The 24,834-nt window shown below is 53.6% G+C and overlaps 8 protein-coding genes across 8 annotated transcripts; 6 read left to right on the top strand and 2 right to left on the bottom strand.

Annotated features, from left to right (window-relative positions):
• Positions 1 to 721: 721 nt before the first annotated feature.
• CONPUDRAFT_135225 (uncharacterized protein) lies at positions 722 to 2,319 on the top strand (the record flags this gene model as incomplete). The annotated part of the gene is made up of 2 exons (XM_007766783.1): positions 722 to 829; positions 886 to 2,319. Exons 1-2 carry the CDS (start codon positions 749 to 751, stop codon positions 2,317 to 2,319), a joined length of 1,515 nt encoding a protein of 504 aa, XP_007764973.1. The 5' UTR covers positions 722 to 748.
• A 1,007-nt stretch (positions 2,320 to 3,326) lies between these two features.
• Positions 3,327 to 5,075, top strand: CONPUDRAFT_48238 (cytochrome P450; the record flags this gene model as incomplete). The annotated part of the gene is made up of 8 exons (XM_007765875.1): positions 3,327 to 3,565; positions 3,617 to 3,742; positions 3,800 to 4,049; positions 4,106 to 4,228; positions 4,280 to 4,379; positions 4,442 to 4,610; positions 4,671 to 4,799; positions 4,862 to 5,075. Coding segments are annotated over 8 exons (1,350 nt in total), but the record flags the coding sequence as incomplete, so codon positions are not given.
• Positions 5,076 to 5,917: 842 nt separating this feature from the next.
• Positions 5,918 to 6,133, bottom strand: CONPUDRAFT_87931 (uncharacterized protein; the record flags this gene model as incomplete). The annotated part of the gene is made up of 1 exon (XM_007766782.1): positions 5,918 to 6,133. One exon carries the CDS (start codon positions 6,131 to 6,133, stop codon positions 5,918 to 5,920), a length of 216 nt encoding a protein of 71 aa, XP_007764972.1.
• Positions 6,134 to 6,447: 314 nt separating this feature from the next.
• CONPUDRAFT_142041 (uncharacterized protein) lies at positions 6,448 to 7,706 on the top strand (the record flags this gene model as incomplete). Its single annotated transcript, XM_007766781.1, has 4 exons — positions 6,448 to 7,240; positions 7,400 to 7,453; positions 7,518 to 7,547; positions 7,594 to 7,706. The coding sequence occupies 4 exons, from the start codon at positions 6,448 to 6,450 to the stop codon at positions 7,704 to 7,706; spliced, it is 990 nt and encodes a 329-aa protein (XP_007764971.1).
• A 5,711-nt stretch (positions 7,707 to 13,417) lies between these two features.
• On the top strand, positions 13,418 to 15,390 carry CONPUDRAFT_150313 (cytochrome P450; the record flags this gene model as incomplete). Its single annotated transcript, XM_007766780.1, has 9 exons — positions 13,418 to 13,590; positions 13,639 to 13,872; positions 13,924 to 14,049; positions 14,101 to 14,350; positions 14,407 to 14,529; positions 14,587 to 14,686; positions 14,748 to 14,916; positions 14,984 to 15,112; positions 15,174 to 15,390. The coding sequence occupies 9 exons, from the start codon at positions 13,418 to 13,420 to the stop codon at positions 15,388 to 15,390; spliced, it is 1,521 nt and encodes a 506-aa protein (XP_007764970.1).
• Positions 15,391 to 15,624: 234 nt separating this feature from the next.
• Positions 15,625 to 16,299, top strand: CONPUDRAFT_70292 (uncharacterized protein; the record flags this gene model as incomplete). The annotated part of the gene is made up of 1 exon (XM_007766003.1): positions 15,625 to 16,299. One exon carries the CDS (start codon positions 15,625 to 15,627, stop codon positions 16,297 to 16,299), a length of 675 nt encoding a protein of 224 aa, XP_007764193.1.
• Positions 16,300 to 17,095: 796 nt separating this feature from the next.
• On the top strand, positions 17,096 to 18,994 carry CONPUDRAFT_142039 (uncharacterized protein; the record flags this gene model as incomplete). Its single annotated transcript, XM_007766779.1, has 3 exons — positions 17,096 to 17,380; positions 17,445 to 18,059; positions 18,118 to 18,994. Exons 2-3 carry the CDS (start codon positions 17,587 to 17,589, stop codon positions 18,992 to 18,994), a joined length of 1,350 nt encoding a protein of 449 aa, XP_007764969.1. The 5' UTR covers positions 17,096 to 17,380; positions 17,445 to 17,586.
• An 82-nt stretch (positions 18,995 to 19,076) lies between these two features.
• Positions 19,077 to 24,436, bottom strand: CONPUDRAFT_162687 (uncharacterized protein). The gene is made up of 7 exons (XM_007766778.1): positions 24,289 to 24,436; positions 23,426 to 24,236; positions 23,094 to 23,320; positions 22,969 to 23,023; positions 22,643 to 22,894; positions 22,383 to 22,541; positions 19,077 to 22,324 (listed from the first exon to the last, which is right to left on the bottom strand). The coding sequence occupies exons 1-7, from the start codon at positions 24,381 to 24,383 to the stop codon at positions 19,421 to 19,423; spliced, it is 4,503 nt and encodes a 1,500-aa protein (XP_007764968.1). The 5' UTR covers positions 24,384 to 24,436; the 3' UTR covers positions 19,077 to 19,420.
• Between the last annotated feature and the right edge of the window lie 398 nt (positions 24,437 to 24,834).

Raw genomic sequence — 24,834 nt, 5'->3', positions numbered from 1 at the left:
CAAACAGTATGGGATGTTTCATGTCGAGAGAGAGTTTTCGGCACAGTTCCTGGACTCGAGGATGGGCACCAATTTCGCCGATGTAGCGGCTTTCCTTTCGGACCTATTCCCAGAGATCGAGAATAGGGCCAATCTTGATTGCTGGTCGCTTCCTTTTGAGGCGCCGGAGGGAGTGCAGGAGACTTATGATCTCCACTCAGATCGGTGGGACGACGTGATAGGTATCATGTTGACGATGAACCTGGTCAGAAAGCTGGAAAAGAGGCAGTCAATCAACGGGCTTGTCTCGGCGGAGTAGCCGCAGTTTCTCTGTCCTTTTGTGTTTATTCGAATGTCAATGATATGGCATCTCAAGTTGAGATAATCAAGCTCTACTTGCTCTTGCTACCTCCATCTGAAATTATCGCCGTCTGAAACTCAATATCAGTGTTGATGCATCATAATAGGGGTAAGTGACGCATTGGGCGAGGGTCCTCGGCCACGCTGCGCGTCTGCAGAAATTTCAACACACCTCTTCCCATTGACCATATCTCTTGCTTTTATCTACCTCAACGCCTTCCTAGCCCCAACCCTTGGTTAACTCTTACTCGCCAATCTCTAATCAAAGCGAGGCATGCACCGCGCTTTACTCATCGCAGAGGTCGTTCGGAACGTTGCCTTTTGCCAGGCGCACAAAACGGACCTCGCTACAATGGCCCGAACGTGTCATGCATTTTACGAACCAGCTTTAGATGCTTTGTGGGCAGTGATGAAGGATATTAGACCACTGCTGAACTGTCTCCCAGAAGGGCTCATCTTGCAGCAACGTCACCGTGTTTTTGACCAAATTGTAAGTCTGCTTTAGTGCTCTGGTGGACTGAAACTAAGTCACTTGTTGGTACTAAGATTGAATGCTCCTTGCTGCGACCGTTTACCCCCTCTGATTGGGCGATCTTTCGCAGATATAGCTCTCGTATCTTGGAGCTAGGCACCGTCCCATCCGACAATGTGAGCGATCGCGACTTTCGGAAAGAGTTTGGTTTCAGTGAGGAGCTCTTGCGTGCTCTGACCCGCCCACTCGCCCCAGAACCCCTTTTCCCAAGGTTGCGGAGCTTGAAGTGGTGCAACTTTTGGACAAAGGGATTTGACTTTGTGAAGGTGATACTTGGTCCGTCCATCACGAGTTTGGTCATCCGTCCTCCTTCGTCCGAAAAACATAACGTGGACATCCTCGCCATGCTAAGCACTGCGTGCCCCTGCATCAAAACATTCGAATGGAAGCACTCCAATCATTCTGAACCCTCTATGGAAGAAGTTGATGTAGTGTCTCGCCTCGTCTGCTCTTGGCACGAACTCGAGGAAGTGATATGCTGGGCACTAAACTCAACTGCAATACAGCACCTCGCATCTCTACCGTCCCTGCGTAAACTGTCCTTCAGGCCACATGGCATATCCTTTCCCGTACTTTCCTCGCCTACATTCCCATTCGTCAAGGTCCTCGATATCGCCAGTCCGTATCATCAGTCCCTTTCTGTGGTTGCAGCATTTATCGGCCAGTGTCGGTCGTCCCCTACCAGTCTCATTGCCAGGGGCGATAAAGCGACCACCATATCCATGCAGGAGTTACTGACGGCTCTCTTGGAACAGCTCGACAAGTCCCGTTTGAGCGATCTCCACATACAGGAAACAGACTCTGAAACCGAAATACCACTCAAACTATCCTCCTTCAAGCTCGCATTCCAATTCTGCAGCCTTTCTACTGTCCGCATCGACAGCGGCCGGGCTGTTGAACTCGACGACGAAGCTCTTCTAGAGATGGCCGATGCTTGGCCGAACATCATCACATTAGAAATCAACGACAGGCGCGGGTGGAAGCCACAGTCAGACGTGTCACTGTATGGCCTGAGAGCGATGCTTCAGCGCCTCCCTGTCCTGCAGAAGCTATCCATTGCTGTCGATACCGTGCTGCTGAGGAGATCCCGCATAATCGAAGATGATCGGTACGGGCAATTCAGAGTCACAAGACCATTCGATATCCACGTCGAGGACTCGTGGGTGTACGAGGACGACGTCGCAGAGGTCGCCGCTTTCTTCTCGGACCTTTTCCCGGAAATGAACGACCCGGGCAGTTTCTCTTACTTCGCCTTCGCTAAGGATATACTCGATGAGATTGAACCAGCAGATGAAGTCCGCGCCGTGAGGGCAAGATGGAATATTGTCGTGCAGACTATCCTCACCATGAACCGCATTAGGAGGCGAGAGCTGGGTCTCATCGCTGGAGTGTCAATTGACCCCTGTTGCATTAATGGCACGGGAGCGTTGCATGCAACTAGAGCCTAGCTACGACGGAGTACTTCCTTCTGACCTCCTTCCGGCCTTATTACGACATATGCTCATGCAGATGCCCTCGTAATGCTTTGGTTAGTGTCTCGAAGCCTTCTCGTGGATGTCATCTTCATTTTCTATATACTGAACTATGTGTATGTGCCAACACCTGCATTTAGACAGTAGCACGCCCGTCCTCTCGGCAAAAGAGGAGAACGAAATGTGGGGAGTTTGCTGAATGCTGAACCTCGACCAGACGGGTTTATCGAGGGCGGAGATACTCCATCATGCCACCGCATCATCGCCGCGACCACTTTCGTGACGATTGAGAAACACAATGGCCGCGCGCCACGCGGACAGGCCCTGCGCGCTTGTCCGACATCGGACGGACGTTGACTCTTGTCGCTCTTGTCATTAATCTTCACTTCAACGGGCCTTCATTGAAATCGTGGCCTCTACAAATCCCATATGATGGCAGCGTACTGAATTCTTCCCTAACGGACACATCAGGTTCCGTCCAGGCTTCTTTATATGACTACTGACGTCTGACCGATGACGTTTCAATGTCAGCTGCCCCCCGGATTCGTGGAAAGCATCGGTGTAGATCGGCGTCTTATTAGGAATCATTAGGGGATCATTGACGCACTAGCCTTGACAGGAACACACGTTGATCCCGCACCCCTGCTGGGAAACAACTATTTAAAACACCAATGCTGAAAGTAGCCTAGGTTCAGACGATCATCTTCTTGCGTTCGGGATCAACAAACCCTCACTACAACGCACGCTTTCTTTCCTCTGGTTGAACGATGACCGACGTTCTGGCTGATATCCCCCCCTCGTTCCTGCTTGGTGCTGCCGCTGTTGCCACTGGAGCCTTGTACGCCGCCAACAAGACGCGTGAAAGAACTGCGCGCAATTCCGCTTTGCCACCAGGACCGCCCGCGGAATGGTTCTGGAAGAACCCTATCCCCTTCAAAGAGTACGTCGTTGTATTCATTTGATGGCTCTCTCTGAACAACTCCCCAAGCACCCACTTGGCTTTAGCAGAATGGACAAATCAATACGGGCCTGCATTCACCGTGCGCCAGGGAAGTAACGTCACCCTCATCGTGGGCCGTGTAGAAGCAGCTATCGACATTCTCGAGAGGCATGGCGGCGTCACACTCAGCAGGCCCGAGTCTGTCGTCGGTGGGACAATGCTCTCGCGCGGGCAACGTATCCTCATTCAACCAGCAGGCGACATGTTCAGGAGACTGCGCAAGTGAGTTGATTGATATCACTTGTATCAATGCACGTGTCTGATTGTCGACAGAGCTGTCCACGAGCCCCTGCAGCCCAAACAGGCGAAGACTTATGCACCGATTCAGCTTGATGCTGCGAAGACCTACGTACTTAACGTTCTCGAGCGCCCTGACCTTTTCAAGCACTTCACAGACCTGTAAGCATTTCATGTCGTTCTTCGTTTCTCGTATCTCATCACTAGTACTGTCACAAGCTACGCTGCTACCGTAGTATTGAAGATTACCTACGGTCAATCAGCACCTACCTCCTTTGACGACCCTGACATCGTTCGCATCCATGAGATGGCCCGTCGCTTCTTGGGTACCCTCAGACCCGGTGCGTACCTGGCGGAGCGCTTCCCTTGGCTGCGACACGTTCCGTGGTATGCCCCCGAGATAAAGCAATACCGCAAGGACGAGCTAGAGCTGTTCCATGAACACGTGAATAAGACGCGCATGTCGATAGTAAGTTTTTTGCCCACAAATTTCGTTTGTTACCTTGATCTTGAACCCTATAATAGGAAGAAGGGTCGGACGGTCCCTCATTCGTGAGGTACCTACTCGAGAATCCGGAGGCGCACGGACTTGATAGCGACACACTTGCTTATATAGGCGGGTCTTTGTATGGCGCAGGCTCAGAGACGGTACGTTCATTGTTTCGGGCTAGTTTTCTTTTCACTGAACGTGACCCCTAGACTGCTGTCGGCATGACACGCATCATCATGTCTGCCGCACTCTATCCCGAAGCGCAAGAGAAGATGATTTCGGAAATTGACAAACTCATTGGTGATCGAGGTATGGATCTTCTCTTCATACCACACACCTGCTTGCACGCTGTTATTAACATATAATGACAGTCCCCACGTGTGATGACATGGGCACGCTGCCTCAGCTTGATGCATTCGTGCAGGAGACATTACGCTGGAGGCCGATCGTTCCTCTTGGCTTCAACCATAAGTCAACGGCTGACTTTGTATGGAATGGATATCACATCCCCGAGGGCACGACAATTCTCGGGAATCATTGGTAAGCTTATCTTATGTATTGGCTAGGTAACACTGAGTGACGAGCTAATGAATGGTACAGGGCGCTGTCGAGAGACCCAGATATGTTCCCGGACCCAGAAACGTTTGAGCCTCAGCGCTGGATCAATGCTGACGGTGAGCTCAAGCCACAAAGCGAAATCAGAAATTTCATCTATGGTTTCGGAAGGCGGTACGCGTTGCTATTCTTCTTTAGCAGGCTCTAGCTGATCAAGGCCATTACATTGCTCATAGTGTATGCCCTGGCCAGTATCTTGCGAATCGGTCCCTTTTCATCACGACGGCCTTGTTATTCTGGGCCTTCCGCGTCTCCGAGGACCCGTCGCATACTATCGATCCCAATGCCGATAACGGCGGAATCATCTCTCATTCACTACCTTTCAAGGTCGCCTTTGAGCCTAGACGCAGCGTGGAGGAGATTAAGCAAGCAATGATGGCCGCTGACTGAGCACCGAGATATTGGTACTGTAAAGTTGTGATAGTTATGGACATAGTATGAAGGCGAGTTATAACGCACAAAACACCAGTGATGACGGGGATCGCGGTGTGAGGATTTTCTCGCGTTCTGAATCATAACCAAACAGCTTTATCAAATGACCTACACCCAAGTTTGTGACCGCGCCACCGCCGCGAATTCCGCTCGGAAGTCCCCGGAGGATGATGCATCTTGAAAGGGGACACTCACCATCTACAACTTTTGAATCAGGTTGCGATCCAGAGGCTTCACCGCCTTTGAGAGAAGAACCACTTTCTGGAGCGAATACAGCTACTTGCTTATTCTTGGTCATCCCAAGTCACTCGCTGATGCATCATTGATCGTCGTTGAACCACAGCATTCAAAACTCTTCTCATGCTTCTGCCGTTAAACCTCACACCGAGGCTAGTACTAAGGTTGTTTCAGGCACCTGAATGCTATCCATATGTACGTCTCACACTTCATTCGCGAGTGTTCAGAAACATTGTCTTTTCGCTGTTCAAGACATTTAATGATGAACACAGCTATCCAATCATGCATCTCACGCAGCTGTACTCGCCTCATCAGTGATCCCAGGACGAGTACCCGACCATCAGAGTCGCAAACGTCCCATACACTTATATCAAGAAGAGGTCTCTGTGGAATGGGTATCAGCATCTCTTTCCTCCTTATATCTCTTGGGCTTCTCGCATTGTGGCTTACCCAACTCCGGGTAGTGTACGCACAAGGTAAGTCGGAAGGTCACAACGTAAACCTTAGCTATCTACAATCTCACTGACTATAGACCGCGTTCCATCTCTCTCTAGCCGACCCCGTCAGTAATCATTCCTTTTATCTTCCACTCCTTTAACACCCAGAGTGCTCAAAATGTTGCTCGAGGGAACCCGCTGCCCTTCGAACGTTTCCTGTATCATCACAGAGTCTGCACACGCTACGATTAACGCAGAGGGAACTTCATCCTCATACATCATGACTGGACCTGGACCTGTGTTACCACTCGTCACCGCTATGACTCCCAATGCTACACTCATGCCAGCGAAAACTTTGAGCACCGGGGCGCTCTCTAACTCGTTAAATAACGTACATCCCCATTCAACTACTGCGCTGTCTTCTAGTATATATCTAGCCTCAGCTACTCTCCAAACATCTCTGCACTCCATTCCATCGATTTCACCCACTGATACTGTCAGCACATATTTACCCATTACCAATCAAGCCACTAGCGTACCATACCGTCCAGTGCCATCTGGAATAGATCGTACAGATCGTATACATATGAGGTAAGACGTCTAACACGCTCATTCGTAGCGCGAAACTGATATTTATACATAGCCTAGCTGATATCATGGCGATCGTGGGAGGAGGTAGTATCGTGCTTGTGGGAATGTGCGCCGCCTTGGTTTTCAGATCCTATTACAAGCGAAGGCTGTCTGGCATAGCTGATGTCAAGGACACAGAGTCACTCGCTGTAGTGGCATTGACGGCGACATCGAGGCAGGAAGAGCAACCAGAAGTTTCTCACGCCGTGCTTCGTACAAATCCTAGCATCAATGACGGTAGGGTCGAGGAGGTGCCATCAGAAATCGCTTTCGCCCCCAGTTCCCAGTCTCTGCAGGTCGAAGTTGGAGAGGGATACCCAGAGCAGATCCAGAACCAGCCACTTGCAGGGCCTTCTAATCAACATCAACGTCGCTCTACTTCCTATCCAAACACATCATCGTCTGCATATCATCATGATAGTGATCTCGACTCCGCTTCCTTCCACACGAATCGTGCATCCTCCTCACGTCCCGGCTCTTTTCCCATTCGCCCGCTGCCACCCATACCGCGTTCCCGCCCTGGCAGCAGCATAACCACAAACCCAAGACATTCATTAACGCCTATCCTTACCGAGTTTCATATGGCTGCAGTAGACCCAGGCCCCTCCCGCCGTTGGACTGATGCGCATGTCTTTCAAAGAGAAGTGCGGCGCCGGGAGTCCAGGACAGGTCTATCAACGGCGCATAGCCAGAGCTCGATATTCTCACTCCCACCACCAAGCTATAACTCCGCGAGGCTGCCTGCGTACCAGCTTCCCGGCGAAGAGGTTCCGCCACTACCCGGCCAGTATCGCCTGGGAGCAGGCAGTGGAGATGGCAGTTATGATCCTGATGACCACCTGGCAACATGACGATATGCCATGCTTTCTTGGACGTCTGATTTATACCTTATGCTCCCGAGTACAGCAGTGTACGAAGATCTATGCAAAATGAATACCTTTATACCTATAATACATGCCTTCGCTCACGCTCCGGCAGGCTGGTACATTAAAGACGACCTTGCAAAGCAAGAACACTTGAAAATGAGCAGAGGTGAGCGGAAGATGTGAGGAGTCAAACACGAGGAGATGGTGACACCTCTTGTACACTGTCTTAGGCCACATATCGCCAGAGTCACGCATCATCGGTGCGTCGTTTATATCCTTGTGTTCGCCATGAAAATGCGACCTCAGGCTCTGCCGGAGAAATTGGGTTCCGCCGCCCGCGAGACGTCAACGAGCCACTCGTGCGAGGACAAGTCGGGCCCACCGCCAGAGGTCAAAGGAAAATCGTGGCCGAGAGTTGAGGACTTACTGGTAGTAGACTCGGCGACTGCGAAGGGAACACGTGGGTAGGTGACTAGAAGATGGGGTAATGGCAGATACAGGCGAGATGCAGTATAGCAGGACTTATATATATGGGTGTAAGATGCGCTAAGGTCGAGCTGAGGGCTGCGGAATGTGACGGGCGGAAAGCCCGGAGGTCTGGATTACCTACTTGGAAAGGGCACGAGCGACGCGTTAAGTATCAAAAGGAAATACAATGGATCATGGCACCAGGCAAATGCGTACCTTCCGCTGGGTTTCAACTTTCCGGAAGCGTGAAACTTGTTGAGGACCGCAGCGGGGAGCGTCTCGGGAATCACGGAGAATTACCAGTAGAGTTAGCTCACTATTGTGTCCGGAGAGTAGCTATTGACGTATGGTAAATGGTGGCAGAGCCGCTAGCAAAAATATTGGGACCATCCATCTTAAGACTCTTGGCCACCGAGAACGATCAAGGCCGCGGAATATGAAGAACAACATCATAGTGATTGGTGCACGTAGACTGTGCACTGGTATACTGCTTGCTGAAATTCGAGGATGAGCTATTGGAGCTCTCAAAGCTTTGGGCGGACTGAGCGGGGCAAGGGGGGTTGGTTAAGCAAGGGGAGAACGGCGTCAACTGACGGGGACACAGTGAGTGAGATTTGATGACAGAGAGGTTGACATGCACCGACTCAGCAAGGAGAATTTACATCTCGGAAACGGTGAAGGAACACGAGCAGAAGGAGGTGGAGCGCCGGGGACGAGGGCAAAAGAAAGTGGAAAGAACGACCACAGACATGCGTTGGAACGAGATAAGATAAGATTATGAGATCGCATCGCATCAAAAGACCAAACATATGCAATGCCAAGCCAGACGTGTTGATTATAATACTGTAGTTTTTCGACCACTCGCTCGTCCCATGTCCCACAGACCGGGAGAGCGAGCCAAAAAGGGTAGGACCGTCCCACCCTTCCGAGGCCCTATGAGCCAAAAAGCGGGACATATGGTAAAAATAGCCCAAAAAATCGAATAAATCGTAAAAAAAATTCTATACCGTACAAGGGTTATCTAATGGCCTAGGAGCGGATTACCCGTATCTTCAACATTTTCCCCAGCTTATGTTTGCTCCTATTTGGCAGCGGTCACTGGGTTAGGGTTAGGATGGGTTATTATCCTTTGTCTTCAAGTTATGTAGCAGACGAAAGTTCATACGTGTTCTAATTGTTTATGTCCTCGCCCATCAGCGTTCAACTGTGCCGTAGCGGAGCGCGGCATGTCTTGTTATACTTCTTATTAGCAACCTTATGTTGCTTCCCCAGTTGCGATGTTCCTTCCCTGGGTAATTTTATCAAATCCGCGTCAAGTTCAGGGTTATTTGCCAAACCCGGACCAGGCTGAGCCAAACTGACTGCATCCTCTCCATCGGCATGGAGGATCTGCGCCATAACATCTTCAGGCTTAAGCCAGGTGTCATTGTCAATGTCCTTGTGATGTGTGAATGGGTCTTCAAAGCTTCATGACTGAGTTCCCCCCAGAGTGCAAGGAGATCTTGAGCAGTTTTGTCATCAACAGGTGAGACCGAGAGGTGGGTGAGGCATGCCGACGCGACGTGTCCCGCAACTCGGGACAATTAGCCCCTGACGAGCCGCGTGTCCCGCGTCGGTTCTGACCCGCGAGCCAAAAAGTGGGACATATCGGATTAGGAAGTCACTTTCCCACGAGCGAGTGGTCGAAAAACTACAGTATGGGTGAAATGCTCCGTTTCATAGCACTTGCTTTCTCGGACTCGGAGATTGCGTTTTGGACACACGAGTTGCTCGCTGATGCGTCAACGTTTCAACTTTCATTGCTCATCACTGATTATCGCAGCATCCTAGTATCCAGATCTCCTCTCATGCTTACGCTGAGTCTCATGCGAAGATCAATATTATGATAAGGTCACTCCAGGCATCAAGACACTGTTCGTACATACGTGCGTATGACACTTGACTCGCAAGCAATGTTCAAAAAACCGCACCGTGGTTGCTTAGAATGCAGTGTCAGACGTTTCATGGTCATCTATCTCGCACGCCCCATCAGTGATCCTGGGACGAGCATGCGACCATCAGAGCCTCTAATCTCCCATGCACTTATACTGAGATAAGGATTCCGCGGGATACGTAGTATCAGCATCACCTCTCCATATCTCGTGGGCTTCTCAGCACTTCGTGGTTTACCCACTCATCCCGAATAGCATACGCTCGAGGCAAGCCGAAAGTATGTAACATAAACAATACCCATATACACCGCTGACTATGGACTGTATTCCACCCTTTCCGCTGGCCAAACCCGACACCAGTCACTCCTCAACTCGACCACGCTTTTGACTCCTGCCATTGAAACCGACCGAAACGTGGCCGGAAGGAATTAGCCTTCCTATGAACATATCGTCGTGTCTCAACCCTGTCTGTGCATTGGCTACGACTGATATAGAGGGAGCTACACTGTCACTGCTTATTATGACTGTCCCTGGTTCCGCAGCACCACCTATCAACACTACCACACCCGATGTTGTAATCATGCCAATGACACCTTCGAGTGCCAGGGCCTCTTCCACGTCGGTTCGCGCGTATTTTCATTCAACTACTACGCCACCTTCCATATGTCCAACTTCTTCAACTATTAACCATACACCTCCACACTCCACTTCGTCGATTTACAGAATAAGTTCGGTCATCCCATATCTACTCATCACCAGTGGACTATACCAAACGGCGCTGACTGAAGCGAACAGTACACGTCGTGTCCATATAAGGTAGGCTATCAGATACGCTCATTCGCGGGCGAACTCAATGTTACTACGTAGCCTGGATGACATCATGTCCATCACGGGAGGAAGTTTTATCCTGATCGTGGTTATGTGCGCTGCCTTAGTTTGCATGCTGGGGCGAAAATATAGACAAAGGCTATACAGCGTCGCGAATGTCAAGGACACTGAAGCACTCACTACGGTGGCACATAGAGAGGAAGAAATTTCAGAAGATTCTCAAGACGTGCAGCTCACGACATCCAACGTCAACGACGGTAGGGCTGAGGAGGTGCCATCTCTGCAGGTCCAAGTAGGAGCAGGATACGCAGAGCAGCTCCGGAATCAACAAGGGTCTTGTAATCAACATCAGCGTCGCTCAGTTTCCTTTCTCAATATATCTCTGTTTGAATATCATCATCGTAGTGAGCTTGACTCTGCTTCCTTCCATACGACCCGCGCATCCTCCTCACGTCCCAGCTCTTTCCCCATTCGCCCACTGCCTCTCATACCGCGGTCCCGCCCTGGCAGCATCCTGACCATAACCACAAGCCCAAGACTTTCTCCGACGCCTATCCTTACGGAGCTCCATAGGGCTGCAGCAGAGCCAGGACCCTCTCGCCGTTGGACTAATGCCCATGCCTTTCATGTAGAAGCACACCGTCGAGAGTCCAGGACAGGTTTGTCGACAGCGCACAGCCAGAGCTCGATATTATCGCTCCCACCACCAAGCTATAACTCCGCGAGGTTGCCTTCGTACCAGTTTCCCGACGAAGAGGTTCCGCTACTGCCTGACCAGTATCGACTGGGAGCAGGCAGTGGGGATGGTACTCATGATCCTGATAACCACCTGGCAACATGACGATATGCCACGCTTTCTTAAACGTCTGATTTTTACTGTACGCTTTTGAAAACAGCAGTACTTAGACTAGTATACGAGGATCTATGCAAAAGGAATACTTTTATACCTATACTATACATGGGACTCGGTCTCGAGATACTTGTCATGATGTATCTAGATCTGAATCGGTATGTATGGATTCTGGGTGAAGAGTCGATCATGCATTCACGACGCGATGGCGCGCTCTCAACCAAATGACGCCAAATACGGCACTAGAAGTAGGGATGTCGTTGACTGCTGCGGTGCTGCTGCGGTGCTGACCTTTGGCCCCAGACACTGTTATAATGTAAATTTCACAAAGTACTTGTCATTTCCGTGTCATCAACCCGAGTCATCACCACAATTCCCTTTTCTGTCAAAGATGCGCTCAAAGGGCGTTGGATGGTTAACTCCTGATACAAACCCTCACGTCAGCTGGATTCATACCCTTCGCACTTTCCAATATCTGCACTCGAAGATTGGGCGGTACACGAGCTCTACCGTAGAATGAAGTGCGTCAAATCACCACTCACCAACCTTTCTATTGCTGTTCAAGGACGTGAAGAGTTTACGTACCCTTAGATGTGGTCCACACTGAGGGTTCAGGATTGTAAAGCCATCTGACCTTAATGTCGAGGGTATCGGGTGCAACTAGGATGCAACTTATATAGTGACTTTGTAAATGCCACTTTCATCTTTACCTTCCTTCCAGCTGCGCTCTATGATAACATGATGCTTGAGGAAAGGAAACCTGTAGCATATTCTTGTGGCAAGGTGGGAAGCTATCTCACAACTTGTCATACTCTTCCGACTCGGGTTTCAAGCCACATGTGACTTGATTAGTGACACAGCGTAAATCTCGGCGATTTGTTTGTATCAAAAATAACACAAGTACGCTCAGGTCGAGTAAAATGTGGCCTAACACGCTTAGAACGCCTACTCATGGCGAAGTCGGTGAGGTTTATTGAGCTGCTCTAGCGAAGCAAGTCAAAGTGTGGCGCTTGATGTAACTTCATGTAAGGTCTTGCGGAATATGCGAAGTAGTATCACGAGACAAGAACCGACGCTGCGACTGATCATTGTAACAAATGGACATAGCTTCGCAAAGCCGACTCGGATGACATAAACATAACATCAAGGGAAGTAATGTGTAACATCGTTTGACGAACTCATCCGAATGGCACGCTGTGCTGACCACGAATGTCTGATTGCGTGGGACTGAAACGCCAAAGTAGTTACGGAGGTTTTTTTCTGGTCTTGTTCCATTCTCATGAACTTGACGCAGCTACCCTGGATGTCGAGTCAGCGAGCAACACTAGTTTTTCTGACCGTTTCATCAGTCTCTAAATGTGTGCTTGTTCTGTGACCATTGTGCAAAATTACAACCTGTAAATCAATTTCGCCCGGCTAGCGAGAGGAGGGCTCACAGTATAGGTATGTGAATTTCGTTGACTGCTAGTAGTGCTACATATTCAAAGAGTTTTCCTAAATGCGCAAGAACCTGAATCCGTGACCACGCCATTGCCGCCGGTTCCTTTTTGAGAACGGAAAAAAGAAGAAACAATGCCGCGCGCCACAAAGAAGTTCGGCGATCGTCCGGCGTCGGACGGTTGTTGATTGGTTGTTGACTTTTGCCTTATACTCTCACCCGGATTTCCCAGTGCCCATGACTTCCATAGTCTTAGTGCAAGCGCTTCTAATGAATGAAGGGCCGCCGCGGCTCTCCCCATCGGGAGGCAACCATACCTCTTCAAGGCACTGACTTCTCGCCTCACGGGTCAGCTGTACTGTTGGATCCTTTACATGACTATCCTTCTCTGACAAGTGAATCTTCGAGAAGGTCATACGCTCTCAGATATATGGAGCATGTTGGACTACTATTAGGAATCAAGGGTAAATACTGACGAATCCGTCATGACTGACCGCTATGAGAGACATGTATTAAAATGGTCGTGGTGAAAGAATAAGCTTCAAGTGGTCGCTTTCTCGGGTTTGACGTCGATTTTATCCTTGCTATTCTCGCTCTTCTCACTCTGTTGGAACGATGAACGACATTCTATCCGATCCGTCTCCCTCGTTGCTTGTCAGTGCCGCCGCCGTCGCCAGTGTTGCATTGTATGCAATCAACAAGACCCGCGAAAGGTCCGCACGGAATTCCGCTCTGCCGCCAGGGCCCCCCACAGAGTGGTTCTGGAGGAAACCCATCCCTGCCAAGGAGTATGTGCTTTTGTTTTCTCAACGGCATTGTCTGAATAATCCTTCAAGTACCCATCTGGCGTTGGCTGAATGGACTAAACAATACGGACCTGCATTTACCGTGCGTCATGGAAACAACATCACCATCATCGTGGGTCGCATGCAGGCTGCCGTCGATATTCTCGAGAGGCAGGGTGGTGTCACCCTAAGTCGGCCGGAAGCTGTCGTTGGTGGAACGATGCTTTCGCAGGGGCGGCGTCTCCTCATGCAACCTGCTGGCGAAATATTCAGGAAAATGCGCAAGTGAGTAATTCAGCATTTCGCGGGAGATGACAAGTATCTGACTTCCAATAGAGCTGTGCACGAGCCTCTGCAGCCCAAGATAGCGAAGACATACTCGCCCATCCAATTCGAGGCTGGGAAGATTTTTGTCCTCAACATCCTCGAGCGCCCTGACCTTTTCAGCCACTTCGCAGACCTGTAAGCCCATAAACATTGGGTATGTCTTCCGTAGCTAATTCCAGTTCTTAGTTACGCTGCTACTGTGACTCTGAAGATCACCTACGGGAGGTCAGCGCCTTCTTCGTTCGACCACCCCGATGTCGCCCGTATCCACAAAATAACTTCCCGTTTCCTGGGCACTCTGAAGCCCGGCATCTACCTGGCTGAGCGGTTTACCTGGTTGCAGCATGTACCTGGATACGCGCCGGAAATAAAGCAGTATCGCGAGGAGGAGCTGGCATTATTCCAGGAGCAGGTTAAAAAGACGCTCACGTCAATGGTATGCTGTTATCCTTCCGTTTTTATTTGTAAACCGATCCTACAACCATATCATAGGATGAGAAATCTGGAAGGCCGTCGTTTGTGAAATATATGTTCGAGAACCCAGAGGCGCACGGGCTGGACGAAGACACACTTGCGTACTTGGCCGGGTCCCTGTACGGTGCTGGCTCGGAGACGGTACGCCTATATTCTCGACTTTAATTCTACTTGCTCCAATCACATAAACTTTACTAGACAGCAGTAGGAATCACGAGGATCATCATGGCCGCCGCACTCCATCCCGAATCTCAAGACAAAGTGCTCGCCGAAATTGACAAGCTCATCGGGGATCGAGGTACGAAACGTCGTGTCATACCTCATGCACACAACACCAACTTACATAAATACAACGACAGTACCCACATGCGACGACATGGGAAACCTGCCGCAGCTCGACGCGTTTGTGCAGGAGGCCCTGCGCTGGCGGCCGATCGTCCCTCTTGGCTTCAACCACAAGGCGACAGCCGACTTTGCCTGGAACGGGTACCATATCCCGAAAGGAGCGACAGTTCTCGGAAACCACTGGTGCGTTGTCTCTTTTTTCTGCCATTGCTTCGAAACAGAGTGAGCGGTGGCATTATCTGTACTGTAGGGCGCTCTCGAGGGACCCAGACATGTTCCCGGACCCAGAGAAATTCAACCCTGAACGCTGGCTCGATGCTCAGGGCAAGCTCAAGCCACAGAGCGAGATTCGGTATTTCTACTACGGCTTCGGCAGGCGGTACGTACAAGCTGTGTTTCGCTCAGCACGCTCAATCTAACGACAAGAAACCTTTTATAAGGGTGTGCCCCGGCCAATACGTCGCCAACCGGTCCCTCTTCATCACCACGGCTTTGCTGTTCTGGGCGTTCCGCGTCTCGCATGATCCGTCGAGCCCAGTCGACCCGAACGCGTTCGACGGCGGGCTCATCGCGCATTCGATGCCGTTCAAGGTCGCATTTAAGCCTAGGCGTAGTAACGTAGAGGAGATCAAGCAAGCGATGATGAGTGCTGACTGAGCACTGGAATGTAATATGGGTAATCGCGTGTATGCATAACACTCATATAAACCGAGCCGGGGGTGATAAATACATGAATGGGTGGGGGTGATACTCGCCCTCCACCTCCTTAGCACAGAGCGCACCATATCGGGCCGCGTCTCGATATACGCGGACAACCAAGCGGCGATCCGGGCAACGCAACGCCCATCGACAAAAACGCCGGGCCACTATTTGGTCGGTCCTATCCACGATATGGCGAAGAAACTACGGAACCGGCGAGGGGAGCGAAGGGTGGAAATTGAGCTGGCCTGGATCGCGGGCCACGAGGGGGTGGAGGGGAATGAATGGGCGGACGAGGAGGCGAAAGAAGCCGCGAGGGGGGGGGGGGGGGGAGAGGCGAGTAGTCGAGAAGAACTACCAGTGGCACTAAAGGGCAAGCTACCGGACAGCATCTCTGCAAGAAAGCAGGCTCATGCAGCGAGTATGAAGACACGATGGGAGAGACTATGGGCCAACTCGCCACGGGCGCATAGGTTGGCCAAACTGAATCTCAAGGCGGGTGCTCGATCGTTCATAACGCTCACGGCTGATCTACCAAAGCGACAGACTAGCGCACTAATATTTCTCATTACACGGCACCTGCCGCTGAACGCATACCTACACCGATTCAAGCGGGCAGAGGAGCCATTCTGCAACCACTGCGACGATGTCGCAGACGAGACTATCCATCACTACCTGTTCGACTGCCCCGCATGGGGGCGAGCACGACACGACCTCATAAGAACCCTCGGCCGCAACGCCGAATCACTAGCATACCTACTAACGAACACGAAGGCCACACAACCGCTGATGCGGTATATCAACGCGACGGGGGGATTCAAGGACATCCTAGGAGATGTATGCAGGGAGACATACTCGAGTTATTAACGTGTTACGCTCAGGGCCTGTGGCAGATGGGGACGAGGACAGAGAGGGATGAAAGATAGGCGGAGGAGAGGACAGACGGAGTCGAGGAAGGCGAACGGATGCGGCGGTGCCCCATGGCCCGAGGGGTGGCATGTACGGGCCCAGACTTTTTCATCGACACGACAACTCATACGACTACATAAGACTACAGTCCTCGGACTCGTTACAGTAGCGTCCGTCATAGGGCTACCGCCCTCTTGGACGTAAATCTGATCCAATAATAATAATAATAAATACATGAATGCCATTATGATAAGGAGTCAGACGAGAAACGACAGTGCTAGTTCTAGTTGCCAGAATGAGAAAGGGGATATGCGATGCCATATAAAACGTGGTGATGTAAACACAGGAACCAGAAAACATAAACAAACAAATCCTCTCGAACGCCAGATACTTTGCCCCTGCTTGATCGGCTGCTTCACTGATGTCGCCAGAGAAGAGAAAAGCACGATCTCAAATGTCCAAAAGCATACCCTAGAGCGTTCCCACGATCTACTGGAAGTTTTGTCCGTTTTTCTTTCTTCCTGAACCTGATTGTGTCCTCTCTGGTGTCCCGGATCTAGCCAACTGACAAGGACAAATCGGTGCACACACCAGTCATGGTAAACCTAGTATTGACCCGGCGGCTGCCCTGGACACCAGAATCTGTTTGGCAGCACGACTCGCGGTGCATGATGATCACCATCATCATCTCTCATCTTCGAAACATCAAATGCTACTAGAGATCCTCTCATGCACGGGCGAATATCTTAGGGTACGAGTTTACGCTTCATCCTTCATAAAAATAAACTATACCAAAGGCTTGATGTATATCGCTGTTGACTTTATTTTAGATGTAACCTGGAGTGGCTTCATCATGACATCTTTGGATCCGTCGCCTTCTATCAGCATTAACTATCTCTCAAAGAGGGCGTAGTAAACGCCATCTTTAGACACGACGCATACACAATCGGCATATAAGAGAAGAGACCCTCTGGGAGATATGGGCTTTTTCTTCCATCTGATTGGTACGTTAGGCTTCCCCCCTTTCCTTATTTTTCGGGTGAGTACTAGCACGAATTCGAAATCACTAGAATCTTTCAAAAGTGCTAAGCACTCGTTTTAAGCCCAGGCTGCCACGAATATACCCTTAGTTCCCCAAGCAAAGCTTCGGCTTCGGTCCCTTTGACTTACTGGAGTGACTCGCAACGCCTTCATTGCGCCTTCGTCGCTCTTTACACATCCCATTCATTATAGTTTCCTGACAACATGGTCGAGAGACTCGTTTCAATATGTGCTTCAGGCGCTCCGTGCATCCCCGCAGGCGAGATTCTTGCCACAGCCACTGTAAGGGGCGTTCAGCCTAGGCAGACTGAGATTGGCACCTTAGACCCCGGAGGACCGATGATACCAGCGACTCCTACGGCCTATCCGGGTAATAACATGGAAACATCAAGCTATGAGAGGTCCAGCCCGAATCCTATTCCAACGTCAACCTCTAGCCCGCAACCTTCTCAGCGTGTTCAAACCAACCAATCCACGACACATACATCAACTCTCATATCTTATTCTACGGTGCCTCCCCTAGCTCTCACACCTCAATCTACGACTCCCTTGATCCCCACTATCCTAGTACCATCTGCGACCAGTGGAAGCTATGCGACAGAGACAGATTGGTCATCCACGAGTGTGCACCCTTCAAAGCAGACTGGAGTTAACAGCTCACGTTCGCTACGACTGAGGTAGGAAACCGCTATCACTGGTAGCAACCTATTGCGCTCAGCTGACATGAAACCGTAGCTCTGGCGTTGTCGCGGCAATCGTAGGAGTAGCCAGCATATTAGCGTTTGGCATTATTGCTGGCCTTCTTGTAAGATCGCGTCGCCGGCGGAAACGGAACGAAGGTATGAAAGCCGAGGACATGGAGGCGCTTGCCGGTGCCAGAGCTTCAACGATCGAGGCGCAACTCGGAGTAGGACTCGGGGGAGGCTCCCAAAACGTCCAGGCCGTACCGGGTACGTGCGATGATAAACATAGGCCAATTGAAGCTGGTACTACTGAAGCTGTCTTCGGATTCCACTCTCCGTCCCATGATGACGATTCGGAGCAACGTGAGGACTGGGAATTTGCTAGTGCAGCTCCTGATCATCACCCACAGCCTAGCAGTGAGACCCAGTGCCCGAACGCATCCAGAGCAGCACTCAACGATCATCACGAAAGTGATCTTGATTATCTTTCATTCCACACGACCCGCGCATCTTCCTCGCGGCCCAACTCTCTCACCCCGCGTCCGCTACCACCAATACCTCCCTCATCTGTTCGTCCACATAGCGACGCCACAATTGGTCCTGTCGGCTGGCCAGCGCCCATCGTTACAGATTTCCGACGGGAAGCGGAGACCGATGCGGAAATGGCAGTTCGTACAGAAGAGTTAAGACCCTCCGACACTGAGGACTTTCGGAGAGAGATAGTACGGCACCGGGGGTCCAGGACGGGTCTATCGACGGCGCATAGCCAAAGCTCGATGTTCTCGTTTCCACCACCAAGCTACAGCTCCGCGAGGCCACCAACATATCATCTTCCCGATGAGGAAGTTCCGCCACTACCTAACCAGTATCGAGCAGGCGGTGGTGACAGCGACCATGATCCTGGCTCAGATGCCCACCTACCAACATGACAACATGCCACTGTTCGTAGACGTCTAATTTATGTACTCCATTGTACAGCATTGTACGAAGTCCTATGCAACTAATCATGGCGTTTAATGTGTTTCCAGGCATTACATTGTTATCGTATGGTTGGTACTATGAGACATTTATCGAACCTTCGGTATCGTCGCAGTCATCGACTCCTGGCCGTATCATAACATGCCGAATAAACTGCGAACGCATGTGTATTCCGGGGGTCCTGCAGTTCGGTATTGGGGGATATCTGAAAACAGAAAGCTGAGAGGTAAAGTAGCGTAACAAGAAAGCGATCCATATACAAAACAGCAGCGGAGAGCCATAGATATATCGTAAGAGGCGGACATGGGCATCATGCAGCCGCGGCCGCAAAGCAAGATCAGCGTTCGTCACCCGGACGAGCAGCGAGCAGTCCCCGGCTACGACGACGAGAAATGGAACAACCCCACCGTGTTCCCGAGCCCAGCCACACCGAGCGCGTCGCTCGCAGCCACAAACGGCGCAACACGCGTGAACGGCAGACGCGGCGGCTCGCTCTCCGCAAGACCACCATCGAGCCGCAGCGGCCGGCCGCGCGCCGAGGACGAGAGGGACGAGTCCGACCACGGGAACGATGGCACGCGCGCGTTCGCGCTCGCATCCTTGAGCGCGGCGAGCGACGAGCACCGCAGCGCGCCGCCGCCGTCGCAGGGGTCGTACGCCCAGAGCTCCCACCGGTCGAGCGTCGCGTGCGCGATGCCAGCCCATGCTGCGGTGGTCTGGGACCTGGCACCGTCCGAGCGGCCGTCCTTGTCTTTGGCGCCTTTGGTGGTGATGGATAGGGGATCGCGCGGGCGTGTGCGCGGCACGCGTCGCACGCCGAACACTTTGCCGTCTGCGACGTCCCACGAGCCGCGGTCGCACCGTGCCTCGAGGACGCGCATGACGGCGATGCTCTGCCACGGCGAGGTCCGCGATACGAGCGGAGAGACCAGCTGGCGCCCCGTTGCCGTTGACATTGCGTACTCGTCGATCACATTCGGAATGGGCAGCGAGAGCATCATATTCTCCGACAACCGTCGATGCCCATGCGCATGGCCGTTCCCCAGCCCCAGCGTATCCCGCTCTTTCTCTTTCTCCTTCTCCGATGCCCGACGCGAGTGGATACCGTGCCCGGACACGGGAAACGCGGATGTCCCAGGCGACGGTGGTACAGATGACTCGTGCTGCGCACCCGAAGCCTTCACCGACACCGCCGTAACCGCACTTCCGTTCCCCCCACTCGGCCCAGCACCCGCCACAGACGACACAGCATTCGCAAAGCTCTCCCGCCTCGAATGTCTCCCGCCGTGCTCCGCGGATGACCTCGGCCTCAGGCTCCCAAGGCCCTGGGTAGGCGTGCACGAGCACCTGCGCGTCTGAAGGGCGACGTGTGCGCGGTACACGTGCACCGAAGGACCACCACCACCGCCACCACCGCTCGCGCTGCTCATGGAAGACGAGGAGGAAGACGACGACAGCGCAACGAGAACGCCGTCCGCGGGGGGAGCGCCGCAGAACCGGCACGCGTCGCGCCGCGGCGGGGACACACGCAACTGATCAATGCGCCCGTGCGCGTCGTCCAACATGGCTATGCACGCGGCGGTACTGGGGACGGAGATGGTGTTGGTGTTGGGATGGGCCGACGGGGACGTTGGGATGGATGCGTCCCAAAGCTCAACGACGCCCGACATCGTCGCCGTGCCGATGATAACGTGTGGCTCGTCGTCGAGCGGGATGATAGCGGTGGCCACGCACGCGACCGGGTCCTCGGTGCTTCCGGTGGGTACATGGCACCGCAGGGGCTCTAAACCTGGTCCTGGCGGGGAAGAGTCGGGTGATGCGGACACCTCTATGAGCTCGAGTGAGCCATCGGCGAGTCCGAACGCGGCTAGGATGCGGTCTACGCTGTCGTCTTGCAGCTTGACGAGCGTCGCCCACGAGGCTGAAGCTAGGGCTGCGGTGTCATCCTGTCCTTTATCTTGCTGTATCCCCATCGCACTGGGCATCGTCGCTGTCGGAGTCAACAGTGGCTCAGTCTCGACAGACGATGCATAGATGTGCACCGGCCGGCCCTTCCTCCACAAAATGACCTCTCCATTCGCATACACAGCGAGCAGCGCAGGTGGCTCCTCTCCAAACGCGGGTGCCGGCGTACCGGGCCTCGACTGCGAAACGGGCCCCGCTTTGACCTTGCGCTCCTCCAGCGATGGCGGGACAAACATGAGCTCCACAACCTCCTTGTACCCCGCCCCTACACCGAGCATCGCAACAGGGCTGCCAGCTCCCGGCGCCGCACCACCGCCCGCTCCTCTTCCACCACGCATAACCGCCCACACACCAATCATCCCACCGGCCGTGCCCACCGCGCAAAACGCGCCCGCCTCATCCACCGCGAGCGCCGCAAGCGCCGGCGCCCCTTCCGCCTGCTCTTGAACCTGACCCTGACCCTGGCTCTGGCTCTGAGAGGCAGCAGCAGCGCCCGCACTCGCAAACGCCCTCGCCGCATCGACCCTAATCGGCAAATGCCAATCCCTCCTCCACACCACCACCTCATCCGCAATGCCCACCGCCGCAATCACCCTCCCGTCCCCACTCACCCGCACCCTCTCCACATCGCTCGCGCACGCCCGCGGCAGCGTGCTGAACGCCGCACGGCCCTCCAACCCGTCCTCCCCGCCGTTCTCGCACAGCCCCTCGTTCAGGCGCAGCCGCGATGAGGATGACGACGACGACGATGCCGGGGACGCGGCAGCACCCCGCTGGTGCAGTGGCGCTGACCTCCGCGGCGCGCTCTCGAGCCTGTCCGCGTCCTTGAGGAGATACAGCAGCAGCGCATACAGCGCGCCAATGGTCGCGCTCATCGGCAGCACAAAGATCTTCGTGACCCACCACACGAGCTGAATCGTGCGCCCGCGGCGCCCACTCGCGCGTGGGCGCTGCTGCTGTTGCTGGCTGCGCTCGGGCACCGTGTTCCGCGCTCCTTCGGCGGCGCCGTCGGCGTCGGCGTCGTCTCCTGCGCCGGGGCCGGGGTGGAACGCGACGATCGTGGGCGCCTCGACGCGCAGATGCACGAGCACGTCTTCGGACGGGTTGAGCAGCTTCCAGAGGCGCCACGCTGGGTCCTGGGCGTCGTCGCCGCTGCTGCTGTGACCGACCGCAGTGTGGTTACGACTGTCATGCGGGCGCCGGGGAAGCCCCGTGCGCAGGAACGAGCTCGGCGGAGTGCTCTCGAGCGCGCTGTTTGGGTTCGCGTTCGCAGAGGGGCGGGTCATCGTATACAGTGTCGCTGTGATCGCGAGGAGCTGCATACCCAGTGAGAAAGAGATACTTTGCCTGGATATTCAGCGTGAGATAACGTACAAGAATCAAGCTTATGTTCTTGCTCGCGCGGCTCTTGAGCAGATCCTTCGCCCGTCTTGAGAGTCTGCGGACCCTAGACCCAGAGGGCAGGGGCGGCGCATCCGCCGACGAGGGCGACGTCGTCGGCGCGAGCGTGTTGTGCCTCAACAGCTCGTCCAGCTACATCCACACCCCCAAAAAAACATGCAGCATTCAGCACACATTTCCTCTACCCCCACCTCCCTCACCACTCATAAAAAGCAAAGAAGACACACACGCACCTCCAGCCGCTGAATATCAATCGACAGCACACTCAAAAAGAACGTGTGCGCCAAAAACCAGTGCGCGACGAGCACGACGACCGCGAACGCGCAGAACTGGCGGATCGCACCGGCCGAGAGCGCGGCGATGACGCCGAGGACGGAGTTGTAGAAGACGACTTTGAGCGTGTTAGATTTGCCCGCGCGGCTGAGCCCCTCTGCGATGCGTTCTTTGACGGGGAGGGTCACGGAGGTCTTGGTTACTGCGTCGACCTGTTTTGTGTACCGCAGCGACAAACATAACGTTGTGTCAGCGTCGGGGTTGGAGGGGTGGAGAGGGGACGTACGAGTGCGAACATGTTCTCGGCGCCGACAAAGATGATCACGATCGGAAGCAGACTCCTAAACACCAACAGCAACCAAGGAATGAGGACGACAGTCGCTTCGAATGTCATGACTCGCGAGCACGCACCAAGGCACCATGGTGATCTTGAACCCCGCGAGCGCGCACACGCTCAGGCTCGTGATCGTCGAGACGGTGATCTCGACGAGGGCGGTGAAAGTGAGACCCATGCGCGAGTGCACGCCGTGCATGGCGCGCATGCACCAGGTGACGTAGGCGAGGAAGAGCGCGTACGCAGGGTACAGGAAGCGCGCGATCGTCGAGAGGCCTTGCGCCTTGCCGAGGCTGTTCTCGTACTGCGTGCATCACGATCAACGTTAGCACCGTCCATTGTGAGCCCGCGTGCGACTTTGCAGAAAAGAGTAGACAAAGGAAGGAGGGGGGGCAGAAGGTAGACGAACCTCGAGTGAGATAAGGGCGGGCGAAACCTGTTCGCCGATCACATCCACCATGTCCTTCGCAACGTCCTCCGCAGACGCGCGGATAACGTCCAACCACGCCGCATGCCCGCCATTGTCAGAGCAGTCCGAGTCGGGGAAGACAAACGTGAGCGCGAGGAAGAGCGCAAAATCAATCCCTTGCCCGTCGTCGCCAACATCATCGTACGAGTCGCGCCCAGCAAAGACCATCTGCGGTGTAAGATGCACGACGCCGTCTGCCACGCGGACACCAGACGCGTGCGGGCTGCGGAGCGTGCGCGAGATGTTGGTGTCCCCGCGCAGCGTCGCCTCGTCGCGGTCCCAGAAGTATGTCGGGCTGAGGAGGAAGCACTGCGCGTCGCGGGCGGGGCCGGTGCGGAGGCAGGGCAGGCGTCTATCGTGGATGTTGCGCATGAGGTGCTGCTCGAGCCGCAGCGTGGAGAGGAGGGTCGCTGTGGACAAGGCGCCGGCATCGTCTGCGGAGTCGGTGCGGACGAAGACGCGCTCGACGCGGAGGGTTCTGTCGTTGCCGCAGCGGGCGCGGGAGAGCTCGTCGTCGCGGATGTGGATGGATGAGGGGTGGGCGTGCCAGAAGTCGGCGAGGTCGCGCTGGGCGTAAGCAGAGCCGTTGAGGTGGTCCTGCAGGAAGGAGTCGAGGGTGCCCTGGGTTGAGCTGGCGACGAGGCGGGAGTAGGAGGGGTGGGCGAAGTAGGTGGCGAGGGCGGGGTAGGTGAGCGAGGTGATGACGAGACCAGAAATGATGATGAGGCGGATCTGGTGTGTTGCGCAATGACTGCAAGAGACAACATTAGTTTAGACAAGAAGAAGAGAGAGCGAGGACTTGCATGCCGAATGTGCGCAGGTAGTGGTCGGAAAGGGCCCGGATGCGCTGGAGGATGGACGGCCCATAGGAGAGCATCATCCCGTTGTGGCGCGCCATGATGCTGCAGCAAGAAAGTTCTATGACAGGAAATGCGAGGACATGAGGTTTATGTGTTTCTCTTTCCAATGTTCAAGAAAGTGGTCAATGGCTGCACTCAAGCACGGCGGCCTCACCACAAGGCACGTGCCATGATGACATGTTTCTTCGTCCGTCCGTTTCCGCGTCCACTTTGTTTTCCCCACCACAATGAGCACAGCCCACAAGTCGATCGCTCTTGCACGGGCCGCCTCCGCTACTCGTCATGCCGGTCAAAGAAGATGTACACTCGTTTTCAGTCTAACTTTGTACTCGTATTGAATTTTCTGTCGCGTCACAGGGCTTCACCCGTCCTCGGCACGGCGCGCAATAACCAACCTCGAGATGCCTGCCATGTCCCCAACCATGACCGAGGGTGGCATTGCCTCTTGGAAGAAGAAGGAAGGAGAGACCTTTACCGCTGGAGACGTTC

Source organism: Coniophora puteana (genome assembly GCF_000271625.1).
Source record: "Coniophora puteana RWD-64-598 SS2 unplaced genomic scaffold CONPUscaffold_2, whole genome shotgun sequence".
NCBI classification, from domain to species: Eukaryota; Fungi; Basidiomycota; class Agaricomycetes; order Boletales; family Coniophoraceae; genus Coniophora; species Coniophora puteana.
The sequence above is the reverse complement of the archived record's forward strand: the minus strand, read 5'-3'. Positions and strand labels throughout refer to the sequence as shown.

Bases quoted from the DNA above. Each gene is read 5' to 3' on its own strand.
- CONPUDRAFT_162687 (XM_007766778.1), bottom strand. From the start codon at position 24,383: ATGGCGCGCCACAACGGGATGATGCTCTCCTATGGGCCGTCCATCCTC. The intron at 23,321-23,425 runs GTTCGTCTACCT...TGATGCACGCAG, and splicing joins CCGCCCTTATCTCACTCGAG to TACGAGAACAGCCTCGGCAA. The intron at 22,542-22,642 runs GTGCGTGTGTGT...GTGTGGATGTAG, and splicing joins TTGATATTCAGCGGCTGGAG to CTGGACGAGCTGTTGAGGCA.